At 36.9% G+C, this 17,331-nt stretch overlaps 1 protein-coding gene across 1 annotated transcript in view; it reads left to right on the plus strand.

Moving 5' to 3' along the window:
* The window catches only part of LOC107584913 (FYVE, RhoGEF and PH domain-containing protein 1-like), a 46,616-nt gene that overhangs the window by 24,255 nt on the left and 5,030 nt on the right, over nt 1–17,331 (plus strand). The window contains exons 4-8 of the mRNA XM_016271682.1: nt 9,547–10,234; nt 10,967–11,205; nt 12,649–12,805; nt 16,294–16,432; nt 16,624–16,682. Of these exons, the coding sequence (XP_016127168.1) occupies nt 9,547–10,234; nt 10,967–11,205; nt 12,649–12,805; nt 16,294–16,432; nt 16,624–16,682 (1,282 nt within the window). The remainder of the gene's footprint in view (nt 1–9,546; nt 10,235–10,966; nt 11,206–12,648; nt 12,806–16,293; nt 16,433–16,623; nt 16,683–17,331) is intronic.

Raw genomic sequence — 17,331 nt, forward strand, 5'->3', positions numbered from 1 at the left:
GCGTCTTGGCCATGTTTAGATGAGAGAAATCTTTGCTGAGGCTCGGATTGTGTGTAGCATCTGCGTGTTGACTGTCCTGTCAGTGCACATGCTTCTGATTAGGATAAAAATAGTCCTTCTGTTTCAACACCTCTCAGGTCACGGTGGAATAGATGTTATCAAAGAGAAAGTTTTTTCTTTCTGTAGCTGCAGCGGCCTGATGTTTGTTGTTACGCTTTATGTTCTCTGCATGTTGAGATGAGTTTAAAAATTGATGTCTGGCGTTTCTGAGGAGCCTGTTTCCATTCCATATCGGTGAGCTCATGAAATATTAATGGAAAGCCACATAAGATGATGAATCAGCAAAGTGGTGTGGTTCTAAATGTCTTATTGATCCTGAGTTGACTGACAGACACAGGGATTCTGACTGGTCATGTTATTGTAACATGAGGAAGCCCTAATCTATTGACATCACAGACTGACACATCTCTAACCACAAGTGTCCTATTTTATCTTTGTTCCAAAACATAGGCATAGACCAAGAAAGTTGGTGTAGGATTTACTTGGAACAATTTTCACTCAGAAATGGCTAGTAAATTTACAAATAATTACAAAGAAATGATAAGTAGCACATTTAATTAAATGTGATTTTTTTGTTTTAAGTTTAAAGACTGAAATAGTGTAGCTTCTTTTGCCCAAATTGTAAAGTAAGAGAACAACAAAACAAAACAAGATGATGATGAGTAAAGTGAGAAATGTGATTACAAATATAATTTAAAGAAAAATGGAGAAATACAGATTAATTTCACCCAATATTACTCTGATGATATTCTAATTTATACTTTAGTGTTCAAAAATTTGGGATTGGTAAAATTATTTAATGTTTAAAGTCTCTTCTGCTCACCAAGTCTGCATTTATTTGGTCAAAAACACAGCAAAAACCAATAATATTGTGAAATATTTATAGAATTTAAAACTACTGTTTTCTATTTGAATATATTTTAAAATGTAATTTATTCTTGTGATGCAAAGCTGAATTTTCAGCATCATTACTCCAGTCTCCAGTGTCACATGATCCTTCAGAAATCATTCTGATATTCTGATTTAATACTAAAAAACATTTCTTATTATTTTCAGTGTTGATATTTTTGTGGAAAAACCATGATACATTTTTTCCAGGTTCCTTTGATGAATAGAAAGTTCAAAAAGAAGAACATTTATTTAAAATAGAAATGTTTTGTAACATTATAAATGTCACTTCTGATCAATTTAATGCATCTTTGCTGAATAAAAGTATTAATGTCTTCCGAAATAATAATAATAATAAAAAAAATCTTGCTGACCCCAAACAGTAGTAAATAACGGAGAAGGAAACCACATGGTTTGAATTTTGAGTATACATACAGGTGCATCTAAATAAATTAGAATGTCGTGGAAAAGTTCATTTATTTCAGTAATTCAACTCAAATTGTGAAACTCGTGTATTAAATAAATTGCATCTTTTTCTTCCACACTTTTTCCTTCCACTCAACTTTCTGTTAACATGCTTGGATACAGCACTCTGTGAACAGCCAGCTTCTTTGGGAATGAATGTTTGTGGCTTACCCTCCTTGTGAAGGGTGTCAATGATTGTCTTCTGGACAACTGTCAGATCAGCAGTCTTCCCCATGATTGTGTAGCCTAGTGAACCAAACTGAGAGACCATTTTGAAGGCTCAGGAAACCTTTGCAGGTGTTTTGAGTTGATTAGCTGATTGGCATGTTACCATATTCTAATTTGTTGAGATAGTGAATTGGTGGGTTTTTGTTAAATGTGAGCCAAAATCATCACAATTAAAAGAACCAAAGACTTAAACTACTTCAGTCTGTGTGCATTGACACGAGTTTCACAATTTGAGTTGAATTACTGAAATAAATGAACTTTTCCACGACATTCTAATTTATTGAGATGCACCTGTACTGTAAAAAAATATTTTTCAAAGTTGTAAACAAAGCAAAGATTATTGGAGTACATTTACTGAAAAAGGATAAGAAAAGACCATCTCAGTTTTTCTACATCAAAAATGTCACTTTTAATTCAATGTTACTTGTAAACAATGATGTTTTTTTTTATATAATTCATTGTGAAATTTAATAGCAATTTAAGTTCAAATTATTTTTATTTCAGTGTACCTTTCTTTCAGCAGTGTGAAAAGCCAATATGTGTCTGACAAGCTGCGAAGTCCGTCATCATTCAAATAAGAGTGTTTCTGTGAGGTTTTGTAGTGTAGACATCAATCTGAATTGTGAAGATATAACCAATATCCTGATATCAGACCCATGGGGTGGAGATTTCTGCAGAGGTTGTCAAACGCGAGCTGTGCCTCAGTGCCTTGCCAGCAATACCTCCACCTGTCTCCACCAGACCACAGCTCATTTTTTACAGGCCTCTTGGCACCATTTAGGAGAAGAATTTGACCTGCGTCCTAATGTGTGAATGTCTTTAATAGTCACTTCCTTACTGTGCAGGTACATCCTGTTTGCTCATTCACGAGGTGTGCGCTGATGTCCTGGTTTCACACTCAGAGTTTGACCTTGAATTGTTTTCCTTTGGTTTTAGCCAGGTTGGCAGTTTCTTTTAGGTTCAGTTGTGACCGTAAAACCTCTCTGGACTAAAGAACTCCTCATTAAAATATTGCTAAATAGTTTACTGGGGACTTTTTTTGATGGGAAATCTTTCGAAGTGAACCCACGGGTTCTTATTGAAATGCAAACTGCTAGTCAATAGTAAATCTGTCTCTGAATGTCTTCAAAGTGGTTTTGTTAGGGAAGCTGGTGAGGCAGATGTTCTATTGAATCATGGATCATTCAGATTATGCTTACGGACCTCTGCGACACGACCTTCTCATTGGAATTGAGTTTCTTAAAGGGATAGTTCAACAAAAAAATGGAAATTCTGTCATTTAGTCACCTTATGTTGTTTCAAAAGCTGTATGATGGGTGTGCGATATTGAAAAAATTGATATCTGTGATTTTGACAATAACAATAATTAGACAATATTTTGCTGATGTGTTTTTGTGCTGGTACACTGAAACCATTTTCGCTCAGAAATTGCTAGCTAATCTCACAAATAATTACAAAGAAACTGCAAGTAACACATTTGAATTAAATGTAAAGTAGAAAGTCATAGAAAATTTTAGAAAATCTTTTTTTCAGTGTACCTGAATTGGTTTAGGCATGTCATGGACAGTAGGGTTGTGACGGTGAGGAAATTTTCCCACCGGTTAATCGACGTGTGAGCCTCGTCTCTGATTGGCTGGAATTATGGCATATTGTAACGCTGGGTTGTGTTGCGCGAGCGAGCTGTTGGCATTTAGAGAGCACTGAGGGCGGGCATCAGGTGAGCAAGCTAGTGAAACGTTGCACGCGCAAAAGAGAAGGTCTGCACACATCCAAAAACTTATTTTAAATGCAAAATTGATTTTCGTGCGCTCTAAATACTTTCTTATTTGCGAGACAAACATTTTCTCCACAAAACTCAGTTTGCGCGTGTGCAAAACGCACTTTTGCGAGCTCAAAATATGATCTTTCGCGCGCAGAATTGTGGCAGAGATGTAATCCCATAGACATCAACCGTGTGCAGTGTGCACGCTTTATTAATCTGTTAACATGACCGCGGAAAAAATACGCACCACATTCGCACTGCAACGGACTAATGTAAACCTGGCTTTATGTGTGTGCGCTGCATGATAAATGTTAAAATGTATGATGAATAGTTAAACACTGGCAAGAATGAAAAAGTAATGCAATTTATAAAATTTAGTGACGATGTGACACTGCCTCGATTGTGCAAGTGACAATTCCTGTGTCAACTGTGCAGCGTGCTGCTCGTTTATAGACAAACGTGATGTGGTGATTTGAAGCCATTTGCGTATTTTGAGAGAGAGCGCGCGCGGTGATTCACTCACAATGTTTGTGAAATTTACGTCTCACACAAGGTTTTCAAATTACTTTAAAAGCTATTTAATGAAGAAATATAGCATTATAATTATTTCACCCGCGCCGGACAGAGACTGAGACGGTGCCGCTGCATGTCCTGCCAAACCTTCTCACGGCAGGCGCGTCATTAGCTTGAGATCGTTTTTTTGAGATCGGCCTTTATAGAGACCGCCGATCGATCATCCCAAAGCGATTATCGGCCGATAATGATCGGTAGCCGATCAGTCGGAGCACCCCTAATTACGAGTGACATGGCAGTGAAGACAGAACTGGAGGTGAATTATTCTTTTAATAAACTGCTGCCAAAGCATGTCAAGGATTAATCTTAAGTCTCTGAATTGAAGAGCAGTACTGCATATTTTTACTCCAGTGGTATGTCTGTCTCTGCTTTATCTTTATAGCCCTAAAAGCCCCCTGTCTGCACTTTATGCCTTCATTTGTTAGGGAAGCTGGTGAGGCAGATGTTCTATTGAATCATGGATCATTCAGATTATGCTTACGGACCTCTGCGACACGACCTTCTCATTGGAATTGAGTTTCTTAAAGGGATAGTTCAACAAAAAAATGGAAATTCTGTCATTTAGTCACCTTATGTTGTTTCAAAAGCTGTATGATGGGTGTGCGATATTGAAAAAATTGATATCTGTGATTTTGACAATAACAATAATTAGACAATATTTTGCTGATGTGTTTTTGTGCTGGTACACTGAAACCATTTTCGCTCAGAAATTGCTAGCTAATCTCACAAATAATTACAAAGAAACTGCAAGTAACACATTTGAATTAAATGTAAAGTAGACATTTATCAAGTAGACAAAGATTTTGTCAGTAGACAAAATCTTTTTTTCAGTGTACCTGAATTGGTTTAGGCATGTCATGGACAGTAGGGTTGTGACGGTGAGGAAATTTTCCCACCGGTTAATCGACGTGTGAGCCTCGTCTCTGATTGGCTGGAATTATGGCATATTGTAACGCTGGGTTGTGTTGCGCGAGCGAGCTGTTGGCATTTAGAGAGCACTGAGGGCGGGCATCAGGTGAGCAAGCTAGTGAAACGTTGCACGCGCAAAAGAGAAGGTCTGCACACATCCAAAAACTTATTTTAAATGCAAAATTGATTTTCGTGCGCTCTAAATACTTTCTTATTTGCGAGACAAACATTTTCTCCACAAAACTCAGTTTGCGCGTGTGCAAAACGCACTTTTGCGAGCTCAAAATATGATCTTTCGCGCGCAGAATTGTGGCAGAGATGTAATCCCATAGACATCAACCGTGTGCAGTGTGCACGCTTTATTAATCTGTTAACATGACCGCGGAAAAAATACGCACCACATTCGCACTGCAACGGACTAATGTAAACCTGGCTTTATGTGTGTGCGCTGCATGATAAATGTTAAAATGTATGATGAATAGTTAAACACTGGCAAGAATGAAAAAGTAATGCAATTTATAAAATTTAGTGACGATGTGACACTGCCTCGATTGTGCAAGTGACAATTCCTGTGTCAACTGTGCAGCGTGCTGCTCGTTTATAGACAAACGTGATGTGGTGATTTGAAGCCATTTGCGTATTTTGAGAGAGAGCGCGCGCGGTGATTCACTCACAATGTTTGTGAAATTTACGTCTCACACAAGGTTTTCAAATTACTTTAAAAGCTATTTCATGAAGAAATATAGCATTATAATTATTTCACCCGCGCCGGACAGAGACTGAGACGGTGCCGCTGCATGTCCTGCCAAACCTTCTCACGGCAGGCGCGTCATTAGCTTGAGATCGTTTTTTTGAGATCGGCCTTTATAGAGACCGCCGATCGATCATCCCAAAGCGATTATCGGCCGATAATGATCGGTAGCCGATCAGTCGGAGCACCCCTAATTACGAGTGACATGGCAGTGAAGACAGAACTGGAGGTGAATTATTCTTTTAATAAACTGCTGCCAAAGCATGTCAAGGATTAATCTTAAGTCTCTGAATTGAAGAGCAGTACTGCATATTTTTACTCCAGTGGTATGTCTGTCTCTGCTTTATCTTTATAGCCCTAAAAGCCCCCTGTCTGCACTTTATGCCTTCAGGAGAAATGGAGCATGAAAATATCAGTCAGTCAGAAGTAAACTTCTCAAAAGAGAAGACGACTGTTTGAAGCATATTTCAGAAGCGTTTTATTTATAATGACAAAATAAAGCATGTGTAAAATGAGCGTGCAATGCTAATATTCATTAAATTGCATGCTTTTGGCCATACAGGAGGACTTTTCCCATCTGTTTAGATGTCTTGATGACTTTGTGCCTCAGTTGACTTTAGGCTTTGTGCCTGTAAATGGAAAGATTTTTTTTCTTTGTCTGCTATGGAAAAAGAAGTCTGTCTCAAAGAAACTAGTTAGGTTCTTTTTTAATAGAAATTTAACAGTGGGTTTCTGGGTTCATCTCTGTAAAATTCCAGTTTTAAAATGTTATTATGGGCAATGAGCTTGTATAATTAGCATTAAGCTAAGCAACAATATTTACAGTGACATTATTGCTCATATATAGGGTTATGTATCTGAACAAACTGCTTACACTAAGTATTACACTTCAGCATGTGAATATGAATGATTCTTTTCTAAGCATCTAGATGAACAATTTTCCACTGGCAGGTAGTAAAATTTACAGTTTGCAATGATACAATTAAATTATTTAGTTTAGTAAATTTCACTAATAATTACAAGAAACTGACTAGTAACATTTAATTAAACATGAAATTTTGAAGTAGAAAGACTGAAATAGAATTTTCTTCTTATAGTAATTATAGTACTCCAATAATTGTATTTTATAAACTGTAGTACTGTATATATTGTTTTATGATTCAATTTATTTTTGTGATTTGAAATAAAACATGAACTGAAATAAAATAAAATATAAAAAAAACTTAAATTGATTTAATTTCAGCTAGTTGCCAAGGCAACATTTCTCATTTTCATTTAATTTAACTTGATGTACTGAAATAACTAAAAGTGAAAAAATTAATTAAAACTATATAGACATTTTAAAAATCTAATAAAAATGGCAAAAACACTCAAAATTACTACAACTTTAACAAAATTTTAAAAGAAAGAAATTTAAAATTTAAAAATAAACATTCTAAATATGAAAAAAACCCTTAAAAGTATCTAAATTATATATATATATATATATATATATATATATATACACAGAATACATACAGTCTATAAATTATATATATATACCCAGAATACATACCGACTATAAAGCTCAGTGTCACGATCAGCAGCCCGGCTGGAGTGCTCAGGGTGAGCTAACATTAGCATTGTTAGCTCACCCTATATAAGCCCGGTTCTCTCTGTCGTTCATTGCTAAGTCTTGTATGTGTCTGAATTGTATTTTTAAGCCTTGTTTTTCTGGTTCTCCTGTGTCTTGGTTCCTGGTTTTGTTTCCCTGCCTGTTTGGTTTACCCGTTGCCTGTGTTTTTGCCCTGTTGCTATTAGGGCTAGGTAAAAAATATAGATATCTCGATATTAATCGATTATCATTTTTACGGAACGATATTGATTCTTAAATCCCAAGAATCGATTAGTCTAGCCTGTTTTCAGTTAATGGATGGAATGTTGAAGGGCACTTCCCATCCAATATGTCGCAATAAGCATTGTGCTTTGGTACTTTTAATATGAAACAAAGTCTCAGATTTCAAATTCTGTCCATTGTATTGCAGTATTCAAACAATAAATGCCGTTTTGGCGCTGTTTAATGCTGTTTAATGTGGAGTGACAGATCTCTGTAGCGCGGCTGACACAGCAGCGCGAGGTGCACGTGAACTGATCATATCCTCCACATTAATACCAGTCTCAGCACAAAATAAACATGACTAAACATCTGAAGGTAAGTTAAAAGAAAGAGTACAACTTTACAATCTGTATTCTGTCTCATGTAATCTCTCAATCAATGTTTCAGCCGCGCAAAGACGTCAATATAACGGCTTGTAAACAATGTCACGTAACAAAAATTTACCTCAGAAAAAACATATTCGGTGACCATAATAACTAAAAGTGAAAAAATTAATTAAAACTATATAGACATTTTAAAAATCTAATAAAAATGGCAAAAACACTCAAAATTACTACAACTTTAACAAAATTTTAAAAGAAAGAAATTTAAAATTTAAAAATAAACATTCTAAATTTCAAATTCTGTCCATTGTATTGCAGTATTCAAACAATAAATGCCGTTTTGGCGCCGTTTAATGCTGTTTAATGTGGAGTGACAGATCTCTGTAGCGCGGCTGACACAGCAGCGCGAGGTGCACGTGAACTGATCATATCCTCCACATTAATACCAGTCTCAGCACAAAATAAACATGACTAAACATCTGAAGGTAAGTTAAAAGAAAGAGTACAACTTTACAATCCGTATCCTGTCTCATGTAATGTGAATGAGAATCGAATTGTGAAATTTGTGTCAAAACCCAGCCCTAGTTGCTATTGTTTGGACTGATTGCCTGTGTTATAACCTTTACCAGTTTTTGGACTTTGTGGATTACTCCTTTAATAAATACTGCGTCTGGATCCTCAACTTTCGTATACCTGTGCAGTTTCATGACACATAGTATAGTTCTGCTATTTTAAAAAATTTATTTGAAAAACATTATATTGTCTTTTATGTGCTCTTCAAGTTGATGTGTTTTGGACGGGCCTGTTCTTTTGATACATATTTAATCCGTCCCAACTCAAACGGGCTTGTAGGTCACAGCACACATCCCTTTCCCGTACAGGATCTCCAGAGCACATGGGAAAAACAACATGTGCTGCGAATCCAAATCTGCGGCTTGGATAACTCTGGTTTTCTCCCTCGCTAGCCTTTCTTCACCTTGAAGTAATTTTGGTGGAGCATGTGGAAGTCATTTCAGCCCCCTGCCTTCACTAGCTGGTATGAGTGTCACCATATGGAACCAATTAGCTCTTTGTAGGGGGACAGGCGAGCTTTTTTTTTTTAAATGGCAACATCATCTAGACGGCGGGTCTGCCCACCATCTGACCTGTCTGTGCCACTTTAAGAAATACCTACAAGATTTTTTCCTGTCCGTGCTCATATTGATATCAAAGCCTGTGAATTTTATGTCATGTCACTAGATCCAAACTCACGATGTGTTACAATGATTGAGCTGAACAGGCAAATATACACAGTAGTGACTGGCACTTTAACACACTGACCTACTTAACACATGACGGCCCAACACGGGCACAGAGCGCTCGACTGCTCTCCCTATTTACCCAGAAGTCTCTTTACACAGTTTGATGTCATGTTCACATTGTGTCAGCACGAACTGGTGTGTAATTTAAGCCCAAGACTGATGTGAAGTATATACTTGGTATTAAGAAGAAGAAAAAAACAAGACAAAAATACTTAAAGGAAATTAAAATGTTATATTATTAAATTTTTTATTTTAATTTAATTGAATGTATTATTTTGTTTTTATTATATTTTATTTTAATACAGTGCTCACAATGTGATGTATTTTAGATATTTATATACACATATTTAGAAATGTTTGCCAGAATGTAACATGAATAAAGTTTTTTTTAATCTCTTTTTTTTTTTTAGGGAGCAAATCATCGTGGTGCCAGATATCACCGGGGGAGTGATGTGTACCCCACGGTTCCCCGAACAGCAGGCCGCTTCTGGGTCATTTAGCCCTCCACCCTCAGAGTTCATCCTGCCCTGCACGTCCCTTCAGGAACCACTAGAGGCGCCGCTGGCCGAGGAGGAGGTGGAGCAAGAAGAAAAGGAGGAGGAAGAAGAGGTGGACGAAACCGAGGAGGATGACAGCGAACTCGGGGCTTCCTGCTCGGAAAAGCGTCTCTCTATGGAATCGGGCTATGGTGCCTCTGATAAACTGCTGGACACTATGGAAATGAGGGACCTTACAGCCAACCAATCAGAAATCCCCTCGGATCGCTTGTCCCTCCCCCCGTCACAGATGGATGGGAAGCTGGCCAATAGAGACAGTGGTATCGACAGCATCAGCTCACCCTCACACAGCGAGGAGCTCTGCTTTGTCGGGGACGAGGATCGAGTCGGTCACGAGAGGGAGATTTGCCCCTGCAGCCCAGGGCCCGGGCTTCCTTGCGGCTATGCCGAGGGGCCCGGAGGAGAGGGGGCCAGTGGTGTGGAGGGCGGCAGAGACTCAGAGGGAGACAGTGATATGGAGGAGGGCAGCGGGGATGAGAGTGAGATGAACCCCATGGCCCTTCAACCTCTGCCTAAAGCTGAACGACAAGACTCCACTGAGGTGAGGAGTGTGACACTCCACTGAAGTGTGTTCTTTAGACACTCTACTTATTTACCTACTTATTAATTAATTTATTCATAAGGTGGGAAAATGATGAAATAATTTAATCATGGATTGATCTTACTTTTAAATACCTGGGTATTACCAAAGACTTCTTTCCATATTGTAAATATACATAAACACATACAGCTTAATTAACTTAAAAATTAACTTAATTCATTACAAATTTGGTGCAAGAAACCCTGATTAAAATACATATTTTTAATAGATGAATTTACACACACATTATATTATTAAATATATATCTATATTTTATCATTTATTTTTTATTTAATACAATTTGTACATTATAAATATTTGTATTAATTTATTGTCATTATACAATTTTTATGAATAATAAAAAATTCTAATAAAATTAAAATATATAATAATGTATAATACAAAAATTATAATTTTTTATTTTTAATTGTTTATATTATTAAATGTATATATTAAATATAAATATAAAAAAATCTCAAAATTCTTAATTTATTAAGATCAATTTATTATGCTTCTAAAGTATTAAATCATTTATTTAATATTAATTTATTAAATTGGACTGTTTTTTAAAGTTCTTACTATTGGAAGTACATCTTGACAAAAGCTAAACTTCAGAATGAGACTTATTTTATGCACTTCAGTCCAACTTGTTGTTCAAACTCATTATTCAGCCAGCATTTTCCCGTTTTGCAGCTGTCAGTCCAGCAGCGGGTGTTTAACATTGCTAATGAGCTGCTGCATACAGAGAAGGCTTACGTGTCCAGACTGCACCTCCTGGACCAGGTGTTCTGTGCCCAGCTGATGGAGGAGGCCCGAGCTCGCAGCTCCTTCCCCTGTGAGGTGGTCATGGGCATCTTCTCCAACATCTGCTCCATCTACTGCTTCCACCAGCAGTTCCTGTTGCCCGCACTGGAGAAACGCATGGAGGAATGGTGAGAAAGACAGAAAGAAAGAAAGAAAGAAAGAAAGAAAGGGACGTTGAGAGTGATTTTATTATGGTAAAATGGTAATGTTACTAATGTTCTATTTTTCGCTTTGAATCTTCTCTTTTATCTTTCTCTGTACAGCACTTTGGTTCCACTTGTGGTGTTGAAAGTGCTTTATAAATAAAGTAGAGTTGAGAGTTGAGTTGAGTACTAATCTTGCTGTCAAGTCAAATGTATGTATATAGCACTTTTCACAATGCATATTGTTTCAAAGCAGCTTTACAGAAAATCATGTTAATGTTTATATTTCAATATATTTATGCCTTATAGTCGCCTTTAGCAGATTAGTTGGGATAATAGACTTTTGTGATGATACAAGCAATCAAGCAGTTGAGATATACTATATCAGGGCTGTCCAAACTCGGTCCTGGAGGGCCGGTGTCCGGCAGAGTTTAGCTCCAACTTGCCTCAACACACACACACATTTCTATGCCTAGTAAGAGCTTGATTAGCTGGTTCAGGTGTGTTTAATTAGGGTTGGAGATAAACTCTGCAGGACACCGGCCCTCCAGGACCGAGTTTGGACAGCCCTGTACTATATAGTATGTAGTAGTAGTAAAAAATGATTCTTACACAGTATTTTGGTCTTGTTGTCCAGTACAAATATCTAAACATTTGTAAATCAAAATACATTTACTTGAAAAACAAAATCATTTAAGATATTAAGTCTTGTTTTCTGACCGATATCTGCCAGTGGGTTAAGAAAAATAAACTTCATTCAAAGGGAAACAAGATTATTTTCCCTACCCCTCTGGCAGATATTTTTTTATTGTTTAAGCAAAAGCTCACTTCATTTTGATACATTTATCAGAAAACAAGACTCAGACTTATTCTGCGCACTTCAGTATCTGAGGAAATTATGTTTCTCAAGTAAATGTATTTTTGTACTGAAAACAAGACAAAAATACTGAGTATGAAAACAATCAGCAGTGTATATTGTACATATGTGGATAAACTTTAACATATTTTTATGTAATAGCTCTTTATATAAAGTTGAATATATAAATATGTCCATGTTGATTATTAATAACCCCATTGAAAAATATTTGATTAGTCTAATTATAGGATGTTATTTTAAATAGTAGAGTTGGTACATAACAGAGAATTATAGAGTAGTAACTTGAAGTGTTGTTAAAGGCTTTGACTATTTAACAAATTACAGTCAATTGCAATCAGATCTTAGAGCTTTACATCAGTTTTCTTCTGGACATAACTAGAAAAGTTTAGATGGATTTTGAATTCAGAGGACAAACGGATGTTTCGAAGTATCCAAGCAACATATGTGTTTCCACAAACTAAACTTTGTTTCCAAATAGTCCAGTTTTGGAAAGGGAAGGGTGACCTTCACAAATGATGAACAAACCTTGACTTCCGCCCCTCTCCCCTCAGGGATCTGAACCCCCGCATCGGGGACATCCTGCAGAAACTGGCGCCTTTCCTGAAGATGTACGGCGAGTACGTGAAAAACTTTGACCGGGCCATGGAGCTGGTGAACACCTGGATGCAGCGCTCCTCTCAGTTCAAAGCCATCATTCACAACATCCAGGTACCAGACTGCGATCCAAACACTTTGTGCTAAACTAACAACAAGACAAAAATACTGAGTATGAAAACAATCAGCAGTGTATATTGTACATATGTGGATAAACTTGGACATATTTATATATTCAACTTTATATAAAGAGCTATTACATAAAAATATGTTAATGTTGATTATTAATAACCCCATTGAAAAGTATTTGATTAGTCTAATTATAGGATGTTATTTTAAATAGTAGAGTTGGTACATAACAGAGAATTATAGAGTAGTAACTTGAAATGTTGTTAAAGGCTTTGACTATTTAACAAATTTTTTTTTTACAGTGGCTCATGCAATCAGATCTTAGAGCTTTACATCAGTTTTCTTCTGGACATAACTAGAAAAGTTTAGATGGATTTTGAATTCAGAGGACAAACGGATGTTTCGAAGTATCCAAGCAACATATGTGTTTCCAAAAACTAAACTTTGTTCCAAATAGTCCAGTTTTGGAAAGGGAAGGGTGACCTTCACAAATGATGAACAAACCTTGACTTCCGCCCCTCTCCCCTCAGGGATCTGAACCCCCGCATCGGGGACATCCTGCAGAAACTGGCGCCTTTCCTGAAGATGTACGGCGAGTACGTGAAAAACTTTGACCGCAGTCAAATAGATTATTCAAATTTCACAATATTCCTATTTCTACTGTATTTTTGATCAAATAAATGCAGCCTTGGGGAATATAAGAGACAAACTTTGAGTGATAATGTATATTTAAAATCATTTCTCTCGGCTGCATCCACTATTTTATATTTAAAAAAATGACTAAACTCACTGTAGTGCATTCTGGTATTTCTTTATCTGGGAAAGATGCAAACGATGCTGCATTTGATTTAAGGCTAAAATAAGGAATCTTAACATGGGTTTTTTGTAATTAACTGAGTCGGCAGAGTATCTTAAATACTACTAGTAAGCTGGCAGGTCAGTAGAGTTTAAAACAGAGCGCTGAAGACATTTCAAGTGTAGAAGTGTGAAACGACAGTAGGAGTTACTATAAAATTTCTATTAATGATAATGTCAAGGCATAAATCGTTTTCTATTAACATAAAGTGGAAGTCAGATGTTTCTCCTCTATGCCCCACCTCTCTGAAACGCATCGATTTTTTACAAAGCTCATCGGTCTGAAAAAGCAAGGTGTGCTCTGATTAGCCAGCTATCCAGTGTGTTGTGATTGGCCGAATGCCTCAAGCGTGTGACGGAAATGTTACGCCCCTCACCATACTGTGATGCCATGTCCCAGCAGGATGAGACAAAACCAATAAAACCCATTACAAACGAGGCATTTGTTGCATCCAGTGGGGACATAATTACTGATTATAATGACTTATACTGTCTTTTTATGTGTTGCGTATCGCGCTGCGTAAACATAAAACCATGTCTGCATTTGTGATCGGAGAAATGACAAACAACAAGCGCCACTCTACACTGCTCAAAACTTGCGTTTGAATCATCAGTGGCAAATTCTTTAAATATAAAAAACGTACTTACAGGCTGTGAGTCAGAAGTGCCAGACTGTCCTTGCAAAGTTGGAACTGCCAAACCTTTATAGAAACAGCCTTTGTGCCACAGACGCATTGTAGGCTACTGGTTCAGGAAACAGTCCTCATCCTCCATAAAATGCGCAGCACGCATCTGAATATTTGGGTTGAACTGTTCTGGAACAGTGTTGTAAATACAACTTAACCACTGATTTCTAGTCGTGTCCTCTTTTGGAAGGCCAAACAAAGTAGTTTCGCTTTCACAACGAAACACACAGCGTCTCCAAAACATGGCGGCAAGAATTAAAGTTACGCCTTTTTTTTTTGTGTGAACATTTGGGCGGTGTTATGCAAATCTTCCCACATTGTGACGTAGACATGTGGGGGCGTGTTAGAACGAGCCGTTTTAAGTAGGTGTGGTTGACGCTTAACTTTAATAAAGAATATCTCTTTGGATTTGAGACTTTAGTCTTTGCAACTTTACAGATCTTCTTTATGCACCAAGAGCTTGTAACACTCCAAAGAGAAAGAAAAAATTAATCGCATCATATGACCCCTTTAAGCAGCACAGAACCCTGCATAATTCACACCCGTGGACTGAATGAACGGAGAGTGTGTTAATCATACAGTAATCTATTTCACCAGGTGCACTCCACCAAATTCACCTTCACAGTCTGAGACTGGAGCGTTCATGTTAAAAATAGAGTGCGTCAGATGAAAGAGAGAGTCGCTGTGGGTGCGGGACTGTTTTTGGGGAGTTGTAGGTTATGGTGAATACAAATCAGGCCTGGTGCTGCACTTCAAACATCTTTGGTTGCCACTGTGTGAAGAATATTAAGAGAGCACAACGCCCAACGCCTGGGATCACAGCACTGCTGGAAGGAGATCAGGCATGTCACGCACGGGTTACACTACCAATGAATCATCTTGATTGTGCTCGGCCGTGTTTTGGGAGTTTGCCTTATTGTTAAAGACAACATAAAACAGCATTCATTCAACACATTTAACTTTTGCAACATGATGTATTTCAGAGTAAAACTAAATATTCAGTGGGAAATAAAGTAGGCAGAGACTTGATTTCTTCCAGCAGGATTTGAATGCATTTTGAAAAGTAAAATATTTAAAACTATTGCTCAGGAATTTGAGCAAACCTATAAGTTTAAGTATTAAACCATATTAAAGTTTGGAAAAAAACATATCTAGGGAGCAAAGTATAGAGACTTGAGGATGTATTTTAATAATATAATTTATTAAAATATATATTATATATTCAAAAGTTTACATATGCATGATTCTTAATACTGTGTTGTTACAGCTGTCTTGTTTTGTGATAGTTGTTCCTGAGTCCCATGTTTGTCCTGAACAGTTAAACTGCCCGCTGTTCTTCAGAAAAATCCTTCAGGTCCCATAAATTCTTTGGTTTCCTTTTGCATATTTGACCCCTTTCCAACAATGACTATGATTTTGAGATCCATCTTTTCACACTGAGGACAATTGAGGGATGTTTGATTAGAGGTGAAGTTGGAGTGCGTGTCTGAAAAGTCTCCCATTTGATGTGGTCGTAAAGATGTTCTGCGTCTAAATAAAGGCAATTTTTGTCAAGAAAAAAAGAGCCGGAAGCTGCAGTTGTGAGTGAGGTGGCTAACTCTAGCTCCGCCTCTGCGTTATTTGCATTAAATATTTTTAACTCACTTAACTGAAATAAATAATCACATGCATTAACACATTAATTTTGACAGCATATACCTGTATATATATATATATATATATTTATATCGTATAAAACTTAACATATAATATATAATGTATTTTAATATATATTTAGATGAATTGTGCACAATAGGTCTGTAAGTAAATGAACTCAGTCTTCATGTTGTCTTTAAGGTGTCTGTCTTTGCAGATATTCTTGATTGGTTTGTGGGAATGGATCGGTGAATGGTTTCTTTTTGCTCATCGTATGATTTTGGGTGTGTTTTGCAGAAAGAGGAGATGTGTGGGAATCTTACCCTACAGCACCACATGTTGGAGCCTGTGCAGAGGATCCCTCGTTACGAGCTCCTGCTCAAAGACTATCTGCACCGCCTGCCAGAGGACGCAGACGACTTCAAAGATGCTCAGAGTGAGTGCAGAAAGGCAGAACGCTCAAATGGGCCTTTTCTCCACCACTGATCGCAGCGGCCCATTTTCTGTTTCATTTCAGCTATTGGTGCATGTGCCTGGAAATATTGCAGTGAAAAGATTCATGCAAGGTTAACAGCCCAAGATAAAAAAATTGCACCTTGTGAATATCAAGTCCTTTATTCTCTACAGAATCTCTGGAGCTGATCGCCACAGCGGCAGAACATTCAAACGCTGCCATCAGGAAAATGGTGAGTGCAGTTTCAGATGAACCACACACACTCCGTGTGGGGTGAAAAGCAACACTGCCACTTAACATCCCTTTGTAATTAAGCTTGGTTGCCTCTTTAATGTGAGGTCTGTTTTGAAAGTCTCTCATTTGAATCTGTTAATTGCTCGTGTTTTTATTTTCGACATTTTGAGACACGAGACACCTCCCTCCAAGTAGACCTGAGCTAAAACAGACAATGTCAAATCTAACGTTTTTATCATCACTGAAAACAAGGTCATAACCATGTCATAAAGTCTAATTCTAGTTGTGAAGGAATCAATTTGAAATATTTGCAAATTATATTTTATTTTAAAATATGCACACATTCACTCTTATTCGTATGCTTAATATTTCAAAAGCACACAACGTTTCTTGGCTTGTCACATTCAGTTATGAATTACATAAATCATGTACTATAAATGATAGCATATTTTCAATTCAAAACAACAAAATTTCAGAAAGCAATTCGAGTAGTATCATGGTTTTTATATTACTAATATATATATATATATATAGATAGATTTTTGATTCCAATTTAAATATTAAAACGTATTGCATCAAATGTAAAATGTATAATAAAATAGTTCACAATTATAAAAAGTATACAAAATTCTATATTTTTTGGCATG

The sequence above is a fragment of the Sinocyclocheilus grahami genome, unplaced genomic scaffold, assembly GCF_001515645.1.
Source record: "Sinocyclocheilus grahami isolate Dianchi unplaced genomic scaffold, SAMN03320097.WGS_v1.1 scaffold64.1, whole genome shotgun sequence".
In the NCBI taxonomy this organism is placed as follows: domain Eukaryota; kingdom Metazoa; phylum Chordata; class Actinopteri; order Cypriniformes; family Cyprinidae; genus Sinocyclocheilus; species Sinocyclocheilus grahami.